Genomic DNA, 25,809 nt, shown 5'->3' with positions numbered 1-25,809 from the left:
GAAGATGCAACAGACGACGGGAGCATCTCGGTAATCCCGGTAACTAGAGCCACTATGGTAGGGATAGGAACTCATAGCTCTGGAGGTGTCGGCTGCCCTGTGTTAGGGTTAGGGTTAGAGTTCGGGTCAACCCTCTGCCTCTGTTCATCTTCCCCGACTGCTCTTCGCGGGTTAGGGTTAGGCTTCGTGTTCTTCTCAAAACGAGACCCCTTCTGTTGTTCTCCTTCCCCTTCTAGGGTTAGGGTTCGAATCGAACCCTCTACTTTGATCCGAATTAGATCTTTCTCATCTCCTTCTGATTTTTACTCGATTTCCTACCCCAATCTGCTAGATCTACACCCTAGAACCTGGGCTCTGGTACCATTGATAGAAACTTAAAGCATTTCTAGGCATAGATTAGTGGATAATACTTAGCTTAATGGGAGACTTGGTGATGTACCTCACCATGCGTAGTCACGGCCACGACGCCACCACGACATGGCCACCGGAGTCGTGGTAGTAGGGGAAGCAGAGACGCGCCCGCTAGGTCATCGTAGGTAGCAGCAGTGCAGACGCGGTGCTAGTGGCGACGGCGATGGCGATGGCGCTTCTCGTCGCTTATAGCTCCCCCTTCTAGATCGGACTGGGGTTAGAACATCACGGTGGGACTGGTGGCTACGGTGAATCTCGTGTCTTGTGCCCCAAACGCCACCGTCCTTTTATGATGCTGCGCGACGGGGGCCCATCAGGCAGTAGAAAAGCTGAGCGCCCTCGATCAGGGCGTGGATCAAGAGCCTAAGGGCCAATTGGTGGAGATCAACCTAACACTATACGCTAGAGCTTATAGTTGAATTGGATATCGCATTTACGTTTTTTAGTAGCTACTCGTACTACAGAAGGTGGACGAGACCCGCCGTCTAGGCAAGTAGCTCGGCGCGCCCTCTTCGTCGTCGCCTGGAACGTCGTGGTCACCACAGGCATCCTCCATGGCGTTGGCCTTTTCGTGCAGGTGAGCATGCCCGACGACCAGCTCAGGAGTCAGATCGGCGACGACACGGCGCTCTGGGCCGACGGCGAGAGGTTCGACGTGACACGCAACGCGAGGCGGCAAGGGCCCGCGCGTGATGCAACGGCGTCAGGGAGGAGACAGCGGATCACCGGCTGGCCGGAATGGGAGCCAGAGGAGTTGTAACTTTATAGGTTTGTAGCAGATTACCTTACAAGGCGTCCAGAAACGCCATGGTCGGTGTACTGCTGCGTCATGCATTCAGATGTAGAAGCAATTTAGCATTCTTTAGCTGTCGCTGAATTGGATGAAATCATCATTTTTTCGAAATCAAACGTGACATAAACAGGATTACATGAACTTCAGTTAATCATTTGTCAATAGACAAATTGGCCCTATCATACTAGATTTGGCCAGACAGGTAGGCTTTGATGTTTTCATAAAAGCGCTCGTCACTTCATTCTGCATTGTGCAACTATACAATGGTTACCCTTCACTATGCCGAAGTGAATTCATGAAAACCTGTTATTGGTAAAGTTTCGGAACAGCTACAGCGTCAGCGCGTACATGGTACAATAGCATTCACGGATACATAAGCTAGTCCTGTAAAGGATCTGGCCAGGGATGTTGTCATCAACCTTGCACAACCCAGCCAATAAATATCATGCGAATGGCAGGAACATATTATTGAAATATGATCCTCTAATGAGCGATGCAATTCTCATGGTACATTGGTACTACACATGCAGTGGGGACACCAAAGGCATCAAACGTGGTGCATTTACACAACACCTCACTGCCTTTTTTCCACCATGGACTAACCAAATTTCATTACCCATGAGCAACCGAACTACAATAGTTTGACGAATGTCCATACCGGTCTCACAAATTTCATGATACAACAATAGCTTCACCTGAGCCTAGTCGAACTGCTCCCAGTCAGTGTTGATTTGCGTCGAAGGAACACGCGGCGGGGGAGCGCTCAAGCTGCCCACGCCAACATGCCGTTCTCAAACGTCTCCCACTACGTTGTCACTGAACAGCTTTGTTATGATCGCTGAAGCGGTTTGCATTTCTTGCTTTCAGCTTGTCCAAGGTCTCCACAAGGGACTGCACTCGGCGCACCTGAGATGTTCAAGTATTGAACACAAAGCTATATCATGCAACTGATTGCATAAGATGAGTGTGTTTTTTCTTGACTATAGTTAAACCGTTTGTACATAGAGACCGACATTAATTCTGGAATGTCAAATGGTGTGCACGTCCATACAACCTACTTACCATGTGACATAATCAACCGGCAATTTGTGCTTACAGGAGTACCAAAAATAACTCTCAACAATCCCTGACGATGCTTCCAAATGCATAATCTGTAAAATCAATTAACCTTTTCATAATAAGAAAGTTTGACAAGATTGGACAGGTTCTCTAGAATGTACTTTTTTCACCTTTCACCTTTGCACAATTTCAAAATTAATGGTGGACATCTGATGGTAACTGGAATATGCTAAGTATTTATACATCACCATGTACAGGCCTAGTTTGCATCGCACCACGCGAAACGTCCCTGTGCACCGGCTATAACACAACCGAACATTGATTGGCAGTCTTGACTCGTGGACAGATTGCCGTCACTGCCGATGAAAACTCCCAAGATGAAAACTAGCCGTGCGAGTCACTGATAAAAATGCAGCATGGAACTAGACCGAACGAATGCCCAAGCAAACCATGGTGAAAAGGAATTAAGCACTCACTGATAACAGATTAACAGTTATGTTACATAATGACACACAGCAGGACAAGCACGACGCAGCGTTACAAACTACATAATATATATAACAATACATCTGAAAATTTATTTGTCCCTATAACAACCAAAAATAGCTAAATAGATTAGGTCCAGATGAACAGGCACTTGAGATGAAACAGTGGCGTTTCTACAGGCTACAGGCTACAGCCCCGTGCAGTGGGACCCCATGGCATATCATCAACTTGTGCAACAAGAGACCAAGCAACGGTGACTCCCAGCTTACAGAAGCCTAGATCACATGTGTCATAACTGATTGCAGCCCTTTTAGGTGTGAAAACAACGGAACCTTTTGCAGCATCTGAGTAAATATTATGAACAACTCGAAAGGCCGCAACATCAACTTCCAGTTCTCCACTTAATTCAACACAAACAACCCGTCTTGAAAGCTCAATCACACCAGAACCACTGACAGACAGTTTTCCACCTCCAGAATCTGCAAGTACAATACCCTCATGATGGATACTAGCCGTGCGAGCTGTTACATGTCCCCCGAGATGTTCTGGCCAAGCACCATCAACAATTTCAATACGGATGGTAGCCTCAACTGATCGAGCAAGTACTGCAAATGCAAACTCAACTTTGCTTTGGTTGAAGCATAAATGACTTGTAAATATCCTAGGAGGACAATATCCCACATAGCCAGAAGCATGCTGTGTATTCAAGATATCGAAGCAGATCACTTTATCTTCAGACTCGGTCCTGCCCTTTGATTTCAGTTGGACTTCAAACCTGACTGGATCAATTAACACAACTGCACGAGATGGGCCAGTTAACTGCAAAAAGGGAACCTGCAAGCACCATCAATTATTAACCAATTGATAACTCTCTCGTCTCTAATAATTTATTAGCACTCCTGCCAGTTCTTACAAAAAGTTCTAACTAGCGATGTTTTGTTTATTCCAAGAAAAAACAAACAAAAAAATTGGTAGACCATACAAAGAATAAACTAATAAGAGCATATGATGTGAGATACTTTATGGCACCCTGGGTGGCAGCAGTTCCATTCCTAAGCCCCACTGTAATTAGGTTGTCACAGCCCGGTCCACACCCTGGGTGCCAGGGGGCGCCAACCGGGCCACGTGCTGCCGCTGCCGCTGCCGCTTGCAGCACAACGCTCCGCTCCCGCGCCACCGCTGCAGCACGGGCGAGACGGCAAAACTGTATTTGGCTTGCAGGCAAGTCAAGGGAGCTGGGAGGAGCTGCTTTTTTTTGCTTCACCAGACCCCACCGCCTCGTGTCGTGTATTCAGGAGATTCATGGGCAGACCCAGTGCCGGAGGCTCCCACATGAGTGGGGTCTGGGGAAGGGTAAAACCGAGGCAAGCCTTCCCCCCGCAAAACTGCAGAGAGGCTGCTTCGAACCCACGACCTGGTGACTCAGTGAGACAGCTCTCACCACTGCACCAGGCCTGCCCTTCATTCAGGAGATTCATGGGAAGAGCAGATATGTTTTGAGCCATTTGGTAAGTAAAGAGGCAAAACAGCTTCGGGAGCTGTTGGCGAATTGGCGAATCCCCACTAAACGGCCCCTAAAACTGCTATTTTTGTTGACTTCACACTAGTAAAGATGATGATCTTTTGTAACTGGACCAATGGACCTATAGATATAAGATATATTTTATCCTATTTCTGAGCCTACCATGTACAGTTTCTTATCTTGATAAGATCCTAAACATATTTCATGGCAGAAGTCGCAGAACCACTGATATTTTGTTGAGGCCTATTCAGATGGTGCTTGCTGCAGTTTTTGCTGGTTATTGTACTACTCTACCTACGACCTCATGCATAATCACAAGCAGGCAGCTGGCAGCTGGGGCTGGAAAAAAATTTATTTTTTGTTTCAGGTTTGTTATTTGCATATTCAAAATTTTCAGCACCACAATATCTTCCCTTACAAGGTCCATACAAGTATCAGTCTATCAGATAAGCAGCCACTAAGCACACCGTTACTTATTTGATAGTACTCTTTGGGATGGAATCTATACTTGTGGTTTGACAAATGAATTTTTATGGTAAGAAATTTGGGCGTAAGTATTTGTGGATCAAACTCAGGAATCAATGTGGTTTGAAAATTGAATTTTTATGGTTAATAATACATATAGTCACAAGTATGTGTATCTGAGACAAGAAACAATATTTGTTGTTCAAGCAATGAAATTATGTGGTTAGAAATAAATTCGATCACTAGGATCTATGTTGTAGAAATGTTTCTTTATGGCTAGAATAAAGCAAATTTGTAGGTTAAAAATGAATTCTTGTGGTGAATGATAATTTGGTATATGAGAAAATATGTTCGGATCAATATACTTTCCTAGTTGTTCCAAATGTTCTGAAACTTTGGACATAAAAAAGTTATGGCTCATGACACAAAGTTTGTCTGAATATTATGCCTTGTTTCATCTATATAATGCTTCTGACATTCCCCTATGCTTTTGGTTGTTTTCTTGTATAAACACTATTCTTTGCTGATCAATGTTTGTTCTGGTAGGTGAGTATCCAAAGGAAGTGAATCATGGATTATTCATATTGAGTTTGAGGAAGTTTTGTGTGGTGCTAAATTAGCACATTTGATGGTGTCAACAGAAAGTCATTCAGAGTTGATCTGCTAAATGGAAACATAGACCAGTAATATGCTAGAATGGAGAAATCACATGGCTGATTTGGTGCCTGGGCCTGGAGCTTTTTATGGTTGTATGGGGTGACAAACAGATAGATCCAAATATTTGTGATTGCGCAGAGAGCCTTTTATAGTTGTGTTGGCCATAAATTTTTTTTAAAAAAAAGCCTTTTGTGCTCGGGCATGATATTATGTAAATGGACAAATTTATTTAGAACTTTTTCTCGACACATTTGTGATCAAGCTATCATTTTTTGTGCCCATACATGTTATTTTTTGTGTGATCAGACCACTTCATTTACTTTTTATGCCTTTGGACTAGTTGTTTTGTTTTCACAAATGAGTACTCAAACTATAGGTCATTTTTTAAAAAGGTAACTGTAAATCTTGATGTCATGGCCCATGGCAGAAACAATTATATTTTCCCCTGAATAAAGAAATGTACACTATACTTGTTAGGATATCATCAACTAACTAGAATGCTGTGTATTAATACGCATCTGTTTTGTAATTCGTATATGCGCTGGACATCTTTACAATCTAGTTGACTACTTTTTGTTGCCTTATCTACCTCTAACAATATTTACATTCACTAAGAAAAACTAAACTGCATGGTCGCTCCTGTTTAGCGGCCATGGCCCACTCCACGTCGTCCACCCATCCTAAAATTAAAACCAACTAGTGGCGAGGGCTTGGGAAAAAAACACGGCCTATGGTGGGCACAACGTCCGTGCAGTCTGGTGGAAAAAAATTGTAGTCGGATCGGATCATGGGTGGGCGCTTGTGTGCATTCTCGATCGGTTGAATTGTTTCTTGCAAATTCAAATGTAAAGAAAAAAGTGCGACAATTATTAACAAGCAAAATACATACAGAGGTGAACAAAACAAAATATATATAATAGAATCAAAAAAGCTGAGAAGCAGAAAAGGGAACTTAGATGGCACATACCCCTTCAGTTATAGTTTGGCAGTTATCCCTAGTGCGGTAGAAAATAAGATTGCGTCTAGGATCGATAGAATCCCTGGTGGCAATCAAGCCATACACATGTAGTGGCCAGTCAAGACCCTCCTCCTCTTTGATCTGGGCGACTTTAACATAGAAAATCTGCATTCCATTGTCTGGGATAGCATATTTTGGGATGGATCCAAATGTGTAGAGCATGGGGGGCACAACAGCTACAACAAGAATTCCATAAGTTAAAGGGTCCGTTGATAGAAAAGGTGCATCACATATCGCTTATATTTAAGGCAGATGTTTAATTCTGCATACAACAATATATTCTAGCCAAAAAGAAAATTTTGTAGAGAACCCCAGAAACACAAGCACAATGTGATAAAAAGAAGTTTAACCATGCTAGACCCGACATATACATAGAAAATAGCACATGCCATTTGTATAATAGAAATATAAAGTCAGCTTTACATCAAACTAGAAAACCCCTCAACTAAATAAATCAATATAGGCAATATTATTAAATATTTGAGATGTAATTAGACTGAGTTTGATTGACTTACTAGTGCTCTCAAACGAACCGTAACTATCGGCATAACGTCTTTCCCAGTGTTGACGAAATATAATGATTTCGTTATCTTCCTCGCCATACTTCTCCTTCTCCTCGTCGAGAAAGGAAGAGAGACTTTTCATCTTCATCATCATCCTATTCTTCAATTTCATGCTGCTTCTCTTTTTGAGAGTGACAGGACCCAACAGGCAATCGTTCGAGACCGCCTCAGTCTCCATCGTGTGTGCAGATCTAACCTGATTTCAAAACCTGGCCATCACAGCAAGAGTCGACCCAGTACAGGACACGGATGTATGCCCGATAATGTTTGCAAAAAACCAAGTTAATATCCATAATACAAGGGCAGATACAGTAAAGGACATGGGTATACACTTGTACACCCAATAATTTTTGTAAAAAAGAAAACAGAATCGAAGTTTCTGTGAACAGGACATGTATACTACACTTAGGCCTTGTTTGGATCATGTATCTACCTCAATCCACATGTGTTGGAGTGCATCGGAGTGAACTTAGTTTAATCTCCACTCCAATCCACTTCAACACATGTGGGTTGAGGTAAATACATGGGCATCCAAACAAGCCCTTAAGTAATTGGATTAGATCATATCTGAATACAAATAGCTTAAGCTAGGGTTTGGGTGCTCGATTTCGAATATCCTAGACAGCAAGCAATTTGTTTAAGAATTGAAACGAGGGGCATAGCTATCTTACCAAGAGGAAGAGCACGGCACAGGGATGAGCAACAGCAAGCACGCACACGAGTCACTGCAGGAAGAACGGCACAGGGATGAGCAACAAAAAGCACACGAGTCACTGCAGGAAGAACAGAGTGCCGAGACAGGTGAAAAGATGCTAGGGTTTGGTTCAGGAATGATTTGAATTTGAACGAGATAAAGAAGCTGCAGGGGGATCACAAACCCTAGAGGGGAGCTGCAGCAGCCAGGTCGCGCCGCAGTGATGCCGGGGCCGAGGAGGACGACGACCACGCATGAGCGCACGATCGCGTGAAGCGGCCGGCGCAGGGAGCGCGCGGGGCACGGTGAGGGCGGTGCGACGGCGCGGAGGAGCTCGGCGAGCGAACGGGCGGCGGCTCTAGGGTTAGGTGACCTCAGGGCGCGGCGGCGGCGGTTTGTGGCGCTGGCCAACAAAGAAAGGGGTTTGTTCAAAGAGATATTTACATGTATATATCACCTTCAAAAAATACATCTTCTTTCTATGCCTCAATTTTTATTTAACTTACCTTCTGTCCAATTCAGGATACTACGGTGTTAAATGTAGGGTAAATTTTACTCTGGCGAAAAAAATAAAGTTCAGAAGAAAAATTATATCTTTTTATATAATCTGAGATAAAGATGTTTTTTATGAAAATCATAGTTCTCGACAGGATCTACAATTTTTAAGTTTTGAGTTTTTTAATTTAAGTTAGCTAAGATGCTCAAAAAAATTAAATAAAGTTTCAACAGTATATTAATCGCATGCAAGCACTTGTCATCTCTTCTTATATGGTGTGAAATAGAAATATTTTATGGCCCGTTCGGCTTACCTTCAAACCGGTTTGTTCGACTTCTTTTTTCAGCCGGAACATTGTTTTTCTCTCACAGCAATTCAGCCAAAACAGTGTTTTCAGCCAAGTTTCAGCAAGCCGAACAGGGGCCTTTATATGAAAGTTGTAGCTCTCAATGGGATATACAACTCTTTAGTTTCATGTTTTTCATTTGAGATCATTAAGATGTTCAAAAAAATAATATAAAGTTTCAGCAGCATATTAATCGCGTACAAGCCGCCCTAAAACTGCAATTTACATACTATTACATGTGACTTTATTTGCATAATATTACTCTAAATCTAAAACAGACAAACTAAACTCTGCACTTTATTTTTTTCGTCTAGGGTAAAATGGTCATTTTACTCCGAACTTAACACCATCAATAGGCTGAATTGGATGGAAGGCCATAAAAGGAAAGAGATTTTTGTTTTCAGGCCATACAGATAAGTTAAAAAAAATAAGGCCATGAAACGAAGATGTATTTTTTGAAGGCCATACAAATAAAATATCTCTTGTTTAAAAACAAAGGAAAGGAGAAAAGAAGGTGCGGGCCCCACGAGGAAAGAAAAGAAAGGAAACAAAACCAGGCTTTTCAAACAATCACCTATCCAAATTTCTCGGACGCCCGCATTTGCATCCTGTTTCCTATCGTGACGCACATAGCTCCCTCCACCCCGATCCCATCCTTCTCTAGAGATGGTGTCCATCCGGACGGAGTTCCCGCGCTTGCTTCCGACACATGCAGCTCCCTCGTCCCGCGCCCATCCCGCTCAGGTTGAGCTCGAACTGCCACTGGTGAGATAGAGGAAAAGGAAGGGAGGGGAGGGAGACAAAAGGGAGGGCGAGGCGCGCCGCGAGGAAGGCGTGAGGTAGGAGCCGAAGCCCTGCGGTAGACCGCTCTCCGCCAGCCATCGGCGCCGTGCAACACTCGATCTACTTTCAAAATATTCAGATGAAACATATGTAACATATGTCTAAAGACAGATAAATCACTTGAAACACGCGTTTGAAACAGGAACGAGATCCTCTAACATATTCGGCTCTACGTTAGAGTTCAGATGGAGTGTGGACGACAAGCCATGAAGAGGCCAACCTTTGCTAATGAGTAGCCATGTGCGGCCAGGCCCATAATGGTCTAGTTCAATAACTGATGGCATATTCTTCTCCATTATCGTTGTTAGCTCGCAAGTCTTCGACGGTCAGGCGGCCACGGCTCAGTGGCAGGAAGCTCATTCGCAGGTGAAACGAGTTCCGTTTGACATGTGCGCAGGAGGGGTGGAGCAGGTCCTCGTCCTCGAGCTAGCCTCCTCTACCACCGCTCCACTCCTTCCTCACATTCACCCTCCCATAGGAACCATGCTGCTGCTGACATGGAACTATAGAAGTCGAGGTCTGCACCAGCCACTGCCGGCTTTCAACTGCACTTGGTTCAACACCAGCATCTTCACTTTGTTCTCATAGAGCTACCGGCCAACGCTTCTGGCAAGTCCGCACCACGACACAAGGTCCTATGGACTGAATGTTATCTGAATGTTTGTTTCAGAGTAACTAAAGGGTTGTTACTGAATTGATATCGTGGATGTAGATGATGTATTGTTAATTTGTTGTGTCAGAAGAAGCATGAGACTGAAGCTAATCAATAAGGGGTTCAAGTCTTCACCCACCTCTTGCAAGGATAAGAACTGTCTGGGTTGTGCAGCTAAGCCACCCACTATTTCTCCCAAGGTCATTAGAAATTTGGTGGCATCCTTTTGCGGCATCAATCCTATAGACCTCACTCCTGCTGTAAAGAAGAAGAAGTTTGTGAAAAGCAAGAAAGCTGGCTCATCAGCAAGCCAAAATTCTTCAGACCAAGCTAGCCCTTCCTCTAGCCATAGCTCCAAGAATGGAGCTACAGATCCTAGTACCTAGCTGCATAGGATCTTCTATCTTTTGCCTTTTGTTTAATCAATGTCAACTAGATCTTGGTTTGTCCTTAGTTGGAATGTTAGAGGAATAAATTCTGATAAGAAATAGGATGCTAACAGAGATAACGAACTGCAATTGTGATATAGTTTGTCTTCAGGAGACAAAAAAGCAAACTTTTGATTTTATGTTTATTAAAAAGATTTGTCCTCCTTCTTTTGACTCTTTTGAATTCATTCCATCTGTTGGAGCTTCTGGTGGCTCAATCATCATCTGGAAGTGTAATTTGTTTTCTGGCTCTAAAGTTTTTGAGAATGAGTACTGTGTCTGTGGAATTTGTCTCTAATCATAATAATGAACCTTGAATTCTCACAAACATATATGCACCCTGCACTACTCTTGGAAAGAAGGCTTTTCTGCAATGGTTTAAGAACATCAACATGCCTGATACTGTTAACTGGTTGATAGTGGGTGACTTTAATCTTTATAGAAACCCAAATGATAGAAATAAACCTGGAGGTGGCCATCTTGAAATGTACCTCTTCAATGAAGCTATTAGTGCTCTTGGTCTAGTTTATGGCAGAACCGCCTGAAATAACATGCTTGCGGAGGCGCTCGTCTTTCACTAGACATTAAGCACCCCAAAAGTTAGCTACATCGGACAGTTCCATCGAGCCCACCCTAAGGGAGAACTCGAAACAATCCATGTTTTGTCCGTCAGGATCCAATAATGAGTATGAGCTTACAACACTTAGTCCATTTCATACAACAAGAGTTCTTAGAAATGATTTATTACAATACCAGAGTTCAGAGTGCGATAATTAAACAGCGGAATGAAAATAAACATCTAGCGGAAATGATACAAGGATCCATCTATACCCACCAGAAGAATCCTCTACATAAGAGCTAGTCCTCAAGCTACACCTGCAACAAGGGTAAAATAAACCCTGAATACACAATGTACTCGCAAGACTTACCCAACTAGTGGAAATAATTTCCCAACTCCAAAGGATATGATAAGTTTTATGGTTTGCTAGATTTCCTTTTTGCAAAAAGCATTACTATACTCATGAATGAATGTGATGCACCATAATTAAATAATACATATGCTGGGTGGGAATCAATGGTGAACATACCAGCCATCATAGGCTCTCCCTATGAGATCTCCTCAGCCTCAGTGAAGTTAACATGTCCCGGGCGGCTCACGGGCACCTTCTTCCTATGATAGTCCTCTTGACCAAATGAGAGTTGGCTGAAGGCTGAGAAGACTGAGTAAGCTGGTTCTGGGGCACTCACGAGCATAGTGGCCTTCCTTGCCACACTTGAAACAAGCACCTGGCTTATTCCCCTGTCCCTGATAAGGCAGAGCCTGCTGTCCCTGAGGCTGCTGCACCTGCTGAGTAGGTGCGCGGTACTGAGTGGGAGATGCCTGGTGAGTCTAGTGAGACGACTGTCCACCCGAAGAGTGATAGGACATCCTCCTCACAACCCATACCTTCTAAGACTATGGGTGACTAGAAGACCTAGTGATCACCCTCTTGCGCTTCCACTCAGCCTGAGAGTCACGCTGAAGTCCCTCCATAGCAATGGCAGCATTCGTCAAAGCACCAAAGGTCTGATAGCCCCCTGTATATAACTTCTCTTGCAAGATGCAAAAGAGTCCATGATTGAAACTGTCCATCTTCTTCTCATCAGTATCCACATGAGTCCCCACATACTGTGCAAGATGGTTGAACTTGTTCACATACTCCATCATAGTGTTGTTTCCTCGCTTTAACTCTAGAAACTCGGACAGCTTCCTATTCAGCAAAGCAGTAGGAATATAGTACTAACAGAAAGTAGTGGTAAACTCCCGTCAAGTCACATGGTGGTCCACAGGCTGCATGACATTGAAAGTGTCCCACCAAGCACTGGTAGATCCTAGAAGCTGTTGTGCGGCAAAACACACCTTCTGCTCGTTAGTCACATTGAGCAGCTAGGAACTTCTGCTCTAGAATACAAAGCCAATGCTCCGTGTCCTAGAGGCTCAGTAGTCAGCGTGAACATGGGTGGATGTGTCCCCTAAAAAGTCCTGATAGGAACAGGGCCTCTCAGGACTATGGGCACCACCCCCGTTCCTGCCATTGCCACCAGGGCCTTTACTGACGAAGCCACCAATAGCTTGTGCCGGCATCTCTAGGGCATGAGCTAACTCGTGATGAGCCGCCAACTATCTCAGCCATCATCTCGGCATAGGTCATCAGAGGCGATGGTGGTGGCAGAGGAGGAGGACCAAGGAGTGGGGCCTCGTGGCTCTCCCCATTGGCATTGCCATGATCATCGCCATGACCATTTTTCGCCTTGGTCTTCACCAAGACCATGGCCCATCCTAGCACTGGTGCTCCCACGACCAGACCTCAGGTTCATCTATAAATAGATAGGAACCCACCGTTAGGGACGAGGCCTCCATACTTAGAAACAAACGACTAGAGAGATGATAAGGCCCTGATAAATGGTTACAAGCGAGAACTTTTCCTTTAGAGTTAAAGCATTTCTCTTTATTTATTATCCTATCAATTTCCTATCCAAAAATTATCTTGTGGGGGAGTTTAGTTTAAGCAAGATTCTCTTTTCATGATGCATGGATCGGCCTATTCGTTCGCTCAAGCAGGAATATAGAGGCATTCATATATAATTTTGGCACAACGCACACTCACTTCCCATACGCTAAACGATTCTTACACAGCGGAAGTTAGTGTACCTATAGGAGATTGATTAGATAAAACTAGTGCCACTATCCTAGATAGACCATACCACTAGGGCTTATACTTATTTACATAATTTATCACATCCTACTTTTCACAAAGCTTTTGTTGGTCAAATTTTAGATTTTGAAAAAAGTTTTTAAACTCGTAGACTTATTATTGGCTCCGATACCACCTGTGGCAGAACCACCTGAAATAACATGCTTTCAAGGCGTTCGTCTTCTACTAGACACTAAGCTCCCCGAAAGTTAGCTACATCAGACAATTTCGTCGAGCCCACCAGAAGAATCCTCTACACAAGAGCTACTCCTCAAGCTGCACCTACAATAGGGGTAAAATAAACCCTGAGTATATAATGTACTCGCAAGACTTATCTGACTAGTGGAAATAGTTTCCCTACTCTCAAGGATATGATAGGTAATATGGGTTTGCTATTTTCTTTTTGTTTGTGGAAAGCATTACTCATAGTTCATTCTTATAGTCAAGTTTTATTAGCGGTCATGATTACTTCATTAGCTAACCATTCTAGGTAAGCACCTGTTCTACTTTCAAGCAAGAGTTGAGCAATCAGAACCATTTCAGTCATCTTTCATCTTCTAGTTCTTACTACGGTGCTAGACCACAGTCAAGTCATACCGTCTCACAGAAACTGGTGATTCACAAACCAATGTATCCCAGCTGGGTACCTCGAAACACACGCCCCAGTTTGTACCCCAGACATAAACAAGACCAACCCATTCCACTCCTATCATGGGGTCTAGGTCCCCGTCCAAACTTAGGACTCTAAGCCCCCACACTTGAGACCCTATCTCAATATGGTGCTTAGACCTCCACCTTTCCCCACCTCCAATTCAGTCGGTCCTGAAAAGAGCCGAAAACTCATGAGAAGAGTATAACGAGCCTTCCTGCTCCCATAAGCAAGTTTGTGCTCAGGATAATAAGTCTGTGACCTGACTACCTATCCACAGCAACGGACGGTCCTTAATCGACACTGAACAGGGAAAACAGTATAATCAAGCTAAGCCCCGTTGGCCGCAGAATAAAACCTGTTACACCCACCAATACCCATACCATATCCCTGCCCTATCTCCATTTTTCTTTCATCATTTTATTATGAGAGTAATAATAATCCCCTATTGTGAGCAATGGAAAGTTACTCACGCTACCGATGACCTAAGCATAGCATCTACTTGAACCTGCTCTAGTAAGACTCTTAGGACAAGTATATCTATGCATGTGGTTTCCATAAAATTCCTGTAACGTAAATGCACAACATATATATATACATATATATATATATATATATATATATATATATATATATATATATATACAGGTGAATTATAAAATAGAGGTTATGCACCGGGGCTTGCCTTAGGGCAGGCGCGGTGTTAGCTGAGTTAGTCAGTGGCGGCTCTGGGACCTCCTCCTACACAAGAATCTCCTCCTCGTACTCCTCGATGATCTCCTCGAACTCGTGATCGCCGGTGGTTACTGATCTCCACCAACTCATTCTCTACATGCATGTGATGATGATGCAATACTTAGCATTTAGGCAACAGCAACTCTTAAACTAAGAATACACATACTAAGCTACTAAGCTAGCTGTAATGACTAAGGTACTAAGCTAACTATCATCTTTACCAAGCAAAGTGTTGGGTTCAACTAACAAACACCTAGCTTTATAAATGAAGGATATATCTTTATTTCTACTAATGATTTAATGTATATTGAAACAAAGAGCATTTAACTACCCTAATGCTTTGTCTATTCTAAAGCTACAAAAATTATGGTGAGCACATAATAATACAATGAAGCTACCATAAAAATTTTCAGCACTAAAGCTATCACCAAATTACCATGAAAATTCCTATAATGATTCATTTTAATAATATGAAGCACTTTCAAACGATTTAATAGCTCCTAGTATCAACATGTATATATATGAACTAAATACACTAACAAATAGATCACAATTTTAGAAACTAACATGTATATATATCAACAATTTTTGGACACCAACATAATTTTATATTAATTTCCAAAATTAAATTAGAAAACCATTCACATATTCCTAGAAAAAGGAAAACCAATCTTCCGCGCGGCCCACACAGCGTGGCCCACACGGACACGGCACGCGCGCATGCAGTGGCTCGCTTCCTCGGCCCACTGCGAGGTCAGGCCCACTGGCGGAGAAGCCCCCACGCGATGGTGCTTTTGTAGAAACACCCCCGCGCTATCCTCTATTAACACGATGACTATGCACACTATTTCTATAGACAATGTTTATGCAAGAAGGCCCTTGTATTAACCCGTCTTCACATCGAGCAGGTCCTCGACACCTCCGTGCTTGCTGGTGTGGCATTGACTGGCACTGGGCCACTACGTCGACCAACTAGGGACTCCCTTGACCCATCTAGAGGACCGATGCTCACCTACGGGCCAGCACGCAATAATGGGCAGCGATTCAGGAGACCAGAGACGAAGTAGGGTGACTTCTCCACTGTCAGGCGGGCAACCTACGGTGGCGATGACAAATTTCTAGTGAGCCACTGGTGCTAAGGGGGCAGTAGAGGTAGCGGGTGAGCATTAGCGACTCACCAAGGACCCTGACCGAGGCAATGGTTTCGGTCGGAGATGCCCCGAGCAAGGCTGGCCACATATGTGTGGTGAGCTCAGCTGTCGAGCCACTGGCGGACATGACTACATCTAGTAGCAGTTGGGACAGCAGTAGGGGTGCAACTCAAGTGCGCATGGTGAGGAGGGGTTCGAGGCGAGTCTAGCGGTGCAGCTAATTAGGGTCCGAGGTGGTCAGATGGGAGCTGCCCTCGGTGATGGGCGGACTCGACCTTATCAGCACGGTAGCGGGAAAAGCTCCAAAATTGAAGCTCGACCGAGCACCATTCAAGGCGGAGTGGGGATGGGTAGCTAGGCAGCTTGATGATGGAGCCAGTGACGCTGACGAATCGACTTGAGATGATCTCTCCCTGACAAATTTAATGGCGTGGCTCGATGGCTGCGGTAGAGGGAGAAAGAGAGAAAGAGAGAGACGAGGCATGGCAGTTGGGCTCAGGCTCGACCTTACCTTGGCGTGATGCGGTCGGTGTGATCATGGAGGCCCACGCGCAGGCGCCAAGGACAAGCGCGCACGTCCATGACCGGCATGGCCTGTGCGACCATAGTGCCATAAATGGTAAGGCAACAGCGAGCTCTACCACGTGCGTGCGGCTGCGGCGACCACCAAACCGGGCCAGCAGTGGGGTAGGGGTGCAGATGAAGGCACAGATGTGATAGTGAGGCAACAGCACCGGTAGTAGCTGCACCACGATGCGAAGCAGGGAGGGCAGCAGCACCGTGAGGATGCGGGGCCGTAGCGACAGTAATGTAGCAGTGGGTGGGGCAGGGTGGTCACCGAGCGTGGTGACCAGCGGCTTGCAGTAGGTGCTGCGGCCAAGGGTGGCCAAGCCATAGCCAAGTCATGACCAGACCGAGCATGGCCTTGGCCGCCGAGTGTGCGGCCACGCGCGGTGACAACGCGTCCAGGCCTGACGGCCCAAGCCTGAGTGTGTGCATGAATCTTAAAGCACCCGTAAAAACTAAACGAATGATCTTGGAACCAAGCCACCTTCACCATGCTCAAGAGAGCATATTAGGCTACCCCTAAGAACTAAAACATAGTACTAATCTTTAACTAGATTTCTCAGAATAAATTCACAAACCCTGATGCTGTCAAACTATTTTTAAACTCAAGAATTTTCTAAGTCTTTAAGCTAGTTTTGATTTCAAGTCCCATTTCTAAGCTATTGGAGACACTAGCTAGCAATGTTATTTTCTACAACAAGTATTTCATTGTCATCTACAAAGCTCATACTCCAAACTTTATTTAAGTGCCACATATATGTTATATAGTATTTTTGTTCAATAAAAATTAGTTTTAAACCCTACTTGATACATATGTGTTATGGAATAGCTTATCATTTAACATTTTTATTGATCATTTTAGGTTGCAATACTCCTGTCTATTCATTCCATCACATGCATTATCACGTAGTAATTTATTTAGGGCATAACACCGAGGGTGTTACATAGTTGAACTCCCCCTGAAGGGTAGAAGATTTACTTGGTCAAATAAACAGTTATCCCCACTTTTGGAACGGTTAGATTGGTTCTTTACTTCTGCTCTCTGGACTAGTCACCTATCCTAACACCTTTGCATCTTCTGTGGTCAATGAAACCTCTGATCATACCCCATGTGTCATAACAATTTTGACTGCTATTCCAAAGACAAGTATTTTCAGGTTTGAAAACTATTGGATGGAACATGAAGAGTTTATGCCTTTGGTTCAACATACTTGGGCTTCTTTAGTTAATGAAACTAACATGGCCAAAGTCATCACTGCTAAATTCAAGAATTTGCGAAGGGTTCTGAAAGATTAGCAAAGAAACTTGTTCAATCTAAAACTGGCTATTGAAAATGTCAAGCTAGTTTTAACTTTTTTTCTGTATCTAGAAGAATTAGAGATCTATCCATCTCTGAATGGAACTTTAAGAAAATTTTAGAGCAAAAGCTTACTAATTTGCTTAGGCAGCAGCACATTTATTGGAAGCAAAGAGGTTCTATTAAGTGGACAACCTTAGGGGATGCTTCCACTAAATTTTTCCATGCTAATGCTTCCATTAAATTTAGGAGAAATCTGATCACTACTCTTGAAAATTCTGATGGCCAATCTTTTACTGAGCACAGTGCTAAGGCAAACTTGATTTGGGATCCTTTTAAAGAGAGGAGGGGGTTTCCTCTTTTTAGAGTGTAAATTTTCATTTGCCTACCTTTATACATCCAGTCAATGATCTTTCCTTTTTGGTAAACCCAATTCTTAAAGATGAGATTGACTTAGTGGTTAAGCACCTCCCTTCTGACAAAGCCTCAGGCCCCGATGGTTTTAACACATATTTTTTAAAGAGATGTTGGCATATTATTTCCAATGATTTTTATAACTTGTGCTCCTCCATCTTCAATGGGGATATTTGCCTTCAGAGTTTGAATGGTTCTCACATCACCCTGATCCCCTAAGCATGATAATGCAGTAAACATTTTAGATTTTAGACCCATCTCTTTACTTAACACCTCTATTAAGATCCTTACCAAGATTCTAGCCAATACACTCCAGTGTGCTATGCCAAGACTTGGTCACAAAAACCAGTATGGTTTCATTAAAGCTAGATCTATACAAGATTGCTTAGCTTGGTCTTTGGAGTACCTGCATCTTTGTCATCAATCAGGAAATGAGATCATCATTTTGAAATTAGACTTTGAGAAAGCCTTTGATAAGGTGGAACATGAGCTTATGATTCAGATTATGCAGAGTAAAGGCTTTCCTGATAGATGGATCACTTGGATGAAGATGATCTTTGGGTCTGGTACCTCAACTATTCTTCTCAATGGGGTGCCTGGAAAAGTTTTTCATTATAAACATGGTGTTAGACAAGGTGATCCCACTATCCCCCTCCTTTTTGCCTTAGCAGCTGACTTCCTACAAAGTATTCTCAATGCAGCAAAGCACCAAGGTTCACTTACTTTACCAGTTGATTTACCATTTGATCAAGATTTCCCAATTTTGTAGTATGCAGATGATACCTTAATTTTCATGCAAGATGACACAAGGCAACTTTTGTTTCTCAAGGCTATCCTTAACTCTTTTGCTGAGTCTACTAGTTTGAAAGTTAACTATGCTAAATCCATGATGGTCCCAATTAATATCAATGAGCACAAGCTTAATCTTTTGGCTAATACTTTTGGTTGTTCCACTAGCTCATTCCCTTTTATATATCTTGGTTTACCCCTAAGTCTCACAAAGCCAACAGTGTCTGATTTTTGGCCTCTAGTATCTAAATATGAAAGAAGGTTGGTAACTGTTTCATCTTTCTTGAGCCATGCTAGTAGATTACAGATGACAAATGCAGTCCTTAGTGCTTTGCCTACATATACCATGTGCACCTATCTTTTGCCAAAAACTATGATTAAGCAAATAGATAAATATAGGAAGCACTGTTTATGGAGGGGATCTGATATTAACTCCAAAAAGCCACCCAAAGCAGCTTGGAAACTTGTCTACAATTCCAAAGAAAATGGTGGTTTGGGTGTTCATGATATGCAGATTCAGAATGAAAGTCTTCTGCTTTAGCATTTGCACAAATTTTTCAACAAATGTGATATCCCTTGGGTTCAGCTGATTTGGAATTCTCATTACAATAATGAAACAATTCCAGTAAACAATAGGAATGGTTCTTTCTAGGTGGAGGGATATCCTTAAACTACTCGATTCTTTCAAGGGGATGGCATCTTTCACAATTGGTGATGGCTCAACTTTCCTTTTTTGGTCAGATGTTTGGCATGGTGTTCCTTTCAATGTTCAGTGGCCTCATTTGTTTTCCTTTGCTAAAGATGCTAATACTTCTGTACAAAATTTCCTAGATGCTGATGATAAATCTAAGTTTTTTCATGTCCCTCTATCCATTGAAGCTCATGATCAATACCAGCTGTTAAGTTGAGAATTTCAAACATTGTAGCATCCTTTTGATGGTTGGGCTTTGAGTTGAGTTCTTTTAAGAACTCTTAATATGAAAATACACATCATTCGATTAATTAGCTTAGCTGGGCAAGCAAAAAGACAAAAAGAACACTCCTTGCTTTGATTGGTAGTAGAAGGGAGGGCACGTTGCCTTGATAGAAGACGAAAGCAATTGATGGAAAGACGAATAACCTAAGTTGAAATAAATACACACTAGACTCTATGAAATTACGTCGATACTTCCACATATTATGGGTAACGTAGGAGACATCCCTATTTTCACCTAGGGGTCTTCATTACCATCACCATCCCAATAGAGGGCTCTAGAGAACACTCTAAAAGGTGCGCCTCAGTGGAGCAATGTTTCCTCAATGAAATCCAATTTGTGCTTGAGATGTGCAATAATGTATCAAGAATGCTTCAATCGGCTTCAGTTTGTTCTAACCATCGATAGGTGGATAACTTCCACCAGAGTGTTGCTGCAACTCACACCGAGGGACATGTGTACGTATATTCTTGGAGCGAATATACGTATGCCAATACCTACTGATTCCTAGCCAATGGAATGAAATTCTAATCCTCATCCTCATACCAGCCTATGGTGAATTGACATGAATTTCCATCCAGTCGAAGAATTACCTTTCCTTTACTTATCCAGTTGACTGAATTACTTACTATAAGATAGTTAGAGATGCTCATCCATGTCTATCCATAGCGATCATGTTTGCCTAAAGATATGAGGTATATTTCTTCTCCAGCTACTATCTAGTTTCTTCTCCTGCTACTCTAAAATAAATCACTTATATATAGAAATTACTTATTATAAGCTACATAAATAAATAACTTATTCGAATATTTCCTGAGTGTTTAATCAATCCCCAGGCTACTTTTCCCATAAGAATCAGATGAGACCTATATGTCTTGCTTTGTACTTAGTGCTCGTAGTGGCTCTGGAATTTCAGCTAGACCTTGAGCTTTCCTTCTTTGAGCATGCTTTCCTTCTTCGCTTTTCTTCCTCTGGGCATCAAAGCAGGGCGTAGACCCATTACTTCTTACTATGGTGGAGGGGATGCCATGATTCCAATGCGTATTGACTATGTCGTAGGAACAACTGATAGCGATTGCGTGGGAACACCACTCTAACCGAATAGTTAGAGATGCCGCAAGCAAAGATCATATAGCCTAATTGACTGCAAGTTGAATAAGCTATGACCCTCTTTAGATTGTTCTGTAATATTCCAGTGGTTGCCGTAAGGAATGATGTCATAGCTCATACAAAAGTAATAACAATCAAAGCCGTAGATGAGTATTCAAATAAAGGGGAGCACCTTGCTATCATGAAAACACCAGCAGTGACCATAGTAGCTGCATGAATCAAAGCAGATACAGGAGTGGGACCCTCCATTGCATTGGGTAACCAAGTATGCAATCCTATCTGTGCAGATTTCCCAACTGCACCAATAAAAAGTAAAATACAAATTAGAGTTATGGCATTAAATCTCATATTGCAAAAAATCCATTCATTTATGGGAGCACTAGCACAAGCAAAAATGGTTGAAAAGTCTACTGTTTGAAAGAGAGTAAAACAACCAAAAATCCCAAGAGCTCATCCAAAATCACCTACTCGATTGACAAGCATAGCTTTTATAGCTGCTTTATCCACCTAAAGTCGTGTAAGCCAGAAATGAATTAACAAATATGAAGCAAGACCTACTCCCACTCATCTTTTTTATGTACTCTAAGAATGAAAGAATACATTCTCCCTTTTATCTTGCAGCCTTATACCTGGGCCTAGCACACCAGAGACTTATGATGATCCTGCTTACCAAAAAAACTCCTTCCTAATTCGTGTATGCACGTCGAGTAGCTTGGGTTTCCTAGGCTCTGGGTTTAGGAATAGCCAAATCTAGGCGCGCAGTAAAAAAAGGCCAATAGCACAAATGGTCTGTGCTTTTACCAGTAATCCACCTTAGCGGCCTTTATAGAAAAACCTTACCAAATAACATTTATGGAACCTGCCACCTAGGCTTATTATTTAGTTATGTATTCATTTATTTTGATTTTTTTATTTTTCATTGTAGAGGGGTGGCTTTATACAAACTTTCGTGGGTCACAGCTCTCAATCAAGTCACCTCGTTGGATTTCCACCAAAAGAGCACTGAGCTGCTTTGCTCGTGTGATGACAACGGCGAGATCTATTTCTGGCTTGTTGGTCAAAATGTACCTTCTCATGTTTCTAGGGAAAGACTCAAAACCTTTTCTGATACCCTGTGCCAGTTTCCTTACCTAAGGATGGAACTGCTTTCCTTCCTGTTAGCTATTCTCCCCTGGCAAGAATCTTCTCTCTTCTATCAAAAATATCGATCTTCATGTCGGTATGTATATTGGTCATTGGTCGGTAGTAGAATGTATCTTTTCAATAATTACTTCCCGATTAGTCTTCGTGGGAGATCTTCCAATCGAGAAGATCCATCGATCTGAGACGAAGAGAAAGGGCCAATGAGACTATTATATGATTTAAGGATTGGTTCGATTCTTTTCCCTGAAAGAGGATTGGTTTATCTTGATTTATGGATTTCAGCAGACTTCAGGTTTGTTCCTCTTCCCAGGCATTTTGTCATTCAAAGATATGGTAACCGAATACTGTTGTTAGAAAAACCTTGCGTCATCCTTCGGTAGAGCAAAGCAAGGACATGACATTCCAGAAACCGGGGACTAAGCCATTTTCATTGCAATTCTGACAAGTTGGTGATCGAATCAAGACAATCTCAGCTTTATAGGCACAACATCTAATCGAGTCAGGTTGTACCACCTACCTTGTATCAGCAAGGCCTAGTTCCTTCATTGAATCTTTCTAGATCAGCCCCTGCATAGTTTTTTAGACGCCTTCGACTATCGGGTTCTAGCTAATGGAATGCAAGCACTTTTGTTTTTGTCGCGGTCCAACCTAGAAGCTACTTGGGAAGACTATGAATTGATTGCAAGTAAGTATCATGGACAAGGAGGATTTTTAGGAGAAAGGAGATCCTCTCTCAACCCAATAGATGCAATGTAGGAAGACTAGTATCTTTAGTCCATGGGTGTAACACCATAAGATGGGATTGATGGTAATCTATCATAAATAATTTCCCTTTTTGTCTAGATGACGTCCCCACGGTGTCTATAATTTATGTCAACCAATAAGAAATACCTGAAAGAAGATGCATAGGCCTTCAATCATGGTGCAATGAATATCGTAGATAGAGTGATGGAAGAAGTTCGATCTCATATAGCTAGCTGGAGTCTTTCTTTTCAAAGTGAAACGATTTTCCTTTTACGTTGAGATATTTGAATTGGATTTTCTTTCACCACTACTATCGTAACGCACAGAAAACACTGACGTTTCCGCTCGCTTTCAACCACTGCCACTTTACCTGAGCACTGTGACATAGTCGGTCACGTATTGAGGCTAGTATATCAAGGACTTATGAGAACTGAAAAGAAAAAAAACCAGGCAAAGGAATTATCAAAGTTCATTTAGTTAAGGGAGGACCATTCGTGGGGGGTCATGGAAGAGTTGGGTTCGATTCCCTTTATACGCGATGTGGCGAAAAAGACTGATTCAACGAAATATGCCTACATTAAGATTTAAAACATGCCGTCTACTTCTAGGAAATGTTCGAAACAGAGAACTTTCTCTAATCCAACGCCGCATTCTCTGAAGATTGAGGAACAAGAGATCCATTAAAAAAATCTTTCTCAGAGAGAAAATCTAAACAGTAACATCAAATCACAAACTACACGAAAGTTGTCCCTTTATTATGGGGATTTACCCATAAGGGAGATGCATAGAGGAAGAGAACGAGCTTCATATATCCCTTTTTACTCAATCAAGAAACAAGATCAGATGTTATTCCGGTTCGTCTCCGTTTTAGTGACACTCTTCCTCAAGCAAGGCATCCGATAAGTCATCGAAGGGTTTGTTTGAATAATGGACTGGTAACCATTACTCATTTTAAAGTTTCCCATGGTGATCTAATATCTTTTAAAGAAAATGACGCGAGAACCCGCAGTGAAGAAATAAGGAGATCTTTCTATATCGACATATCAGTTGGAAAAATCATAGGCAAATTCCTACCGGTCAGAATCTGGAGAAGAATAAAAATAGAATGGTTCCGCTTACTCACAACTCAGAGGGGATGCCGCTTTATACTCAAATCCGGGTTTTTGCAAGAGTTCATTCTTATATGCTCGCTCGTCGTTGGGTAGTTTCCGATAGTTCTATCACCATTCCAGGCTCTTTGCATATAGAGAACTCAAAGGCGCCTTGCATGCAAGCAAAGCACTATTGGTGGCAATTAATAGCTCACTGAGCGATGATTGATGCAGTCAGTCAGTGCCCTCAATTATTCTTGATAGAAGGATCATGGCGCCCCAGAAGCATTCCATCCAGCAGCAGCATCTCCTTCAACCACGTGAGGACAAAATTGATGTTAGCTACATTCGAGCGTTCACCACACAGAGGCGATCTCGAACACTACCTATGATAATAAATCCAAAGGAAAGGTCGATAAAATGATTCAATCTAACTTTATCGGTATTCTGGATTGAGTAAAAAAGGGATATATGAAGTTCAAGGCCTTGCCAAAATGGTCATGGCCCTATTATGTATAGGTCGTACTAAGCCAATAGCGAATAACAAACTCTTTCCTGCTCCCTTGACCTTAATTCACTCCCATCCTACCAAGCCTCAGCTGCCAGCGCATTGTATCTAAGCACACTGTGGCAAATTGATACAAGTAGCTAAAGATCTTGCATCCGACATCTCCGGCCGAACGGTTAGGCAACACTAGGGTGCCTGGGTCAAAATTTCGTTTACCAAACAAGATGTCGAGAGGCAAACTCTGTAATTCCCCTCATGCAAAAGTGATAGCAGTTGTATCATCTGTGTGGAAGAAGGTAAGCTTTCGGCAACACCTTTTTCAGATTGGAAAGGATGAATACTTGTGTTGGGTCCTACAGACTAGGATAAAGGAAGTCTAACATACGCGATGCCTTCCATTTGTACGAATCGCGAACATACCACGCATGACCGGACATAGAGCCAAAATTCACTGGTAGACCGAGTCGGGCGCAGGTGCCAGATCCTCAAAGTAAAGTCCTATAGCAAAGACTCATTCCATTGGCTCAATCTACATGCATTTCACCATAGTAGAAATATAGCTCACTACTTACTAAATGAAAACGCCCTATATAGGGTTTGAACTACCCTTAGCCAACACATGATAAGCATATTTGACTGCTGCCCTGGACTATCATGATCTGAAAATCTTCCCATCAAGTACTTATCTATGCCAACAAGTAATATAGTATGAAGTAGTTTTGCCATAGCAAAACATTCAGCCTAGTCACAACAAAGATGTATGGAATTATATTTGGGGATCATCTCTGTTTACATCAAACAAAGCTTACACTCATCTTTTGGGTTCTATACTAGTTTCACCTATATACAAATGGCTATGGAATTCGAATTGTCTTACAAAAAGGAAAGTTTTCTTCTGGCTTGCTTTGAAAGATAGACTCAGTACCAGAGAACTTCTGAAAAGAAAACAAATGGAGCTACATAGCTACAATTGTGTGCTTTGCCACCAAGATGTTGAGGAGTCCCTTCATCGTCTTTTCATGGATTGTCTTTTTCCTAAGACTTGCTGGAATCTGCTGGGCCTAGCATATCTCATTCAGGGAAGAATGCTTGACTCGGTTCCTCTCTTTAGGGCTCAAATCAACAGGCCTTTCTTCATGGAAGTAATTGTTGCAATGTTCTGGGCCATCTGGTCTGCTCATAATGTCATCTTCAGAAATCTTCATCATTCTGTACAAAGATGCAAGATGGTTTTCAAATAGGAATTAGTCTGGGTTAAGCTCATATCTAAAAGGGATATAGGCACTCAGTTACAATTATGGCTAGACAATTTTGTGTAATCTTGTTTATTTTCTTTGTCTCCTTTTATGTTTCTTGATTTGTATTTGGAAGATTTGTATATTTAAATTTTAATAAAATCCAGTAGGGGGCAACCCCTCCTGTTCCCCTCAAAAAAATTTGTTGTGTCAGTTTTAACATGTAAGATTGTA

At 42.4% G+C, this 25,809-nt stretch overlaps 1 protein-coding gene and 1 pseudogene across 2 annotated transcripts; one reads left to right on the top strand and one right to left on the bottom strand.

Moving 5' to 3' along the window:
- Positions 1-2,717: 2,717 nt before the first annotated feature.
- On the bottom strand, positions 2,718-8,066 carry LOC136450688 (uncharacterized). 2 transcript variants are annotated; one of them, XM_066451253.1, is made up of 5 exons: positions 7,853-8,066; positions 7,646-7,747; positions 6,927-7,183; positions 6,361-6,587; positions 2,718-3,583 (listed from the first exon to the last, which is right to left on the bottom strand). In XM_066451253.1, exons 3-5 carry the CDS (start codon positions 7,150-7,152, stop codon positions 2,930-2,932), a joined length of 1,107 nt encoding a protein of 368 aa, XP_066307350.1. In that variant the 5' UTR covers positions 7,153-7,183; positions 7,646-7,747; positions 7,853-8,066; the 3' UTR covers positions 2,718-2,929. The 2 variants fall into 2 exon arrangements, with proteins under 2 accessions (XP_066307350.1, XP_066307349.1); XM_066451252.1 differs by having other exon boundaries at positions 7,646-7,699.
- Positions 8,067-23,279: 15,213 nt separating this feature from the next.
- Positions 23,280-23,946, top strand: LOC136455305 (small ribosomal subunit protein uS4m-like; annotated as a pseudogene).
- Positions 23,947-25,809: the final 1,863 nt, after the last annotated feature.

Source organism: Miscanthus floridulus, chromosome 5, assembly GCF_019320115.1.
Source record: "Miscanthus floridulus cultivar M001 chromosome 5, ASM1932011v1, whole genome shotgun sequence".
In the NCBI taxonomy this organism is placed as follows: Eukaryota; Viridiplantae; Streptophyta; class Magnoliopsida; order Poales; family Poaceae; genus Miscanthus; species Miscanthus floridulus.
Note: the sequence above shows the minus strand (reverse complement) of the source record. Positions and strands in the feature narration are given on the sequence as shown.

Bases quoted from the DNA above. Each gene is read 5' to 3' on its own strand.
- LOC136450688 (XM_066451253.1), bottom strand. From the start codon at position 7,152: ATGGAGACTGAGGCGGTCTCGAACGATTGCCTGTTGGGTCCTGTCACT. The intron at 6,588-6,926 runs GTAAGTCAATCA...TTCTTGTTGTAG, and splicing joins CGGTTCGTTTGAGAGCACTA to CTGTTGTGCCCCCCATGCTC. The intron at 3,584-6,360 runs GTATGTGCCATC...TGGTGCTTGCAG, and splicing joins GCCAAACTATAACTGAAGGG to GTTCCCTTTTTGCAGTTAAC.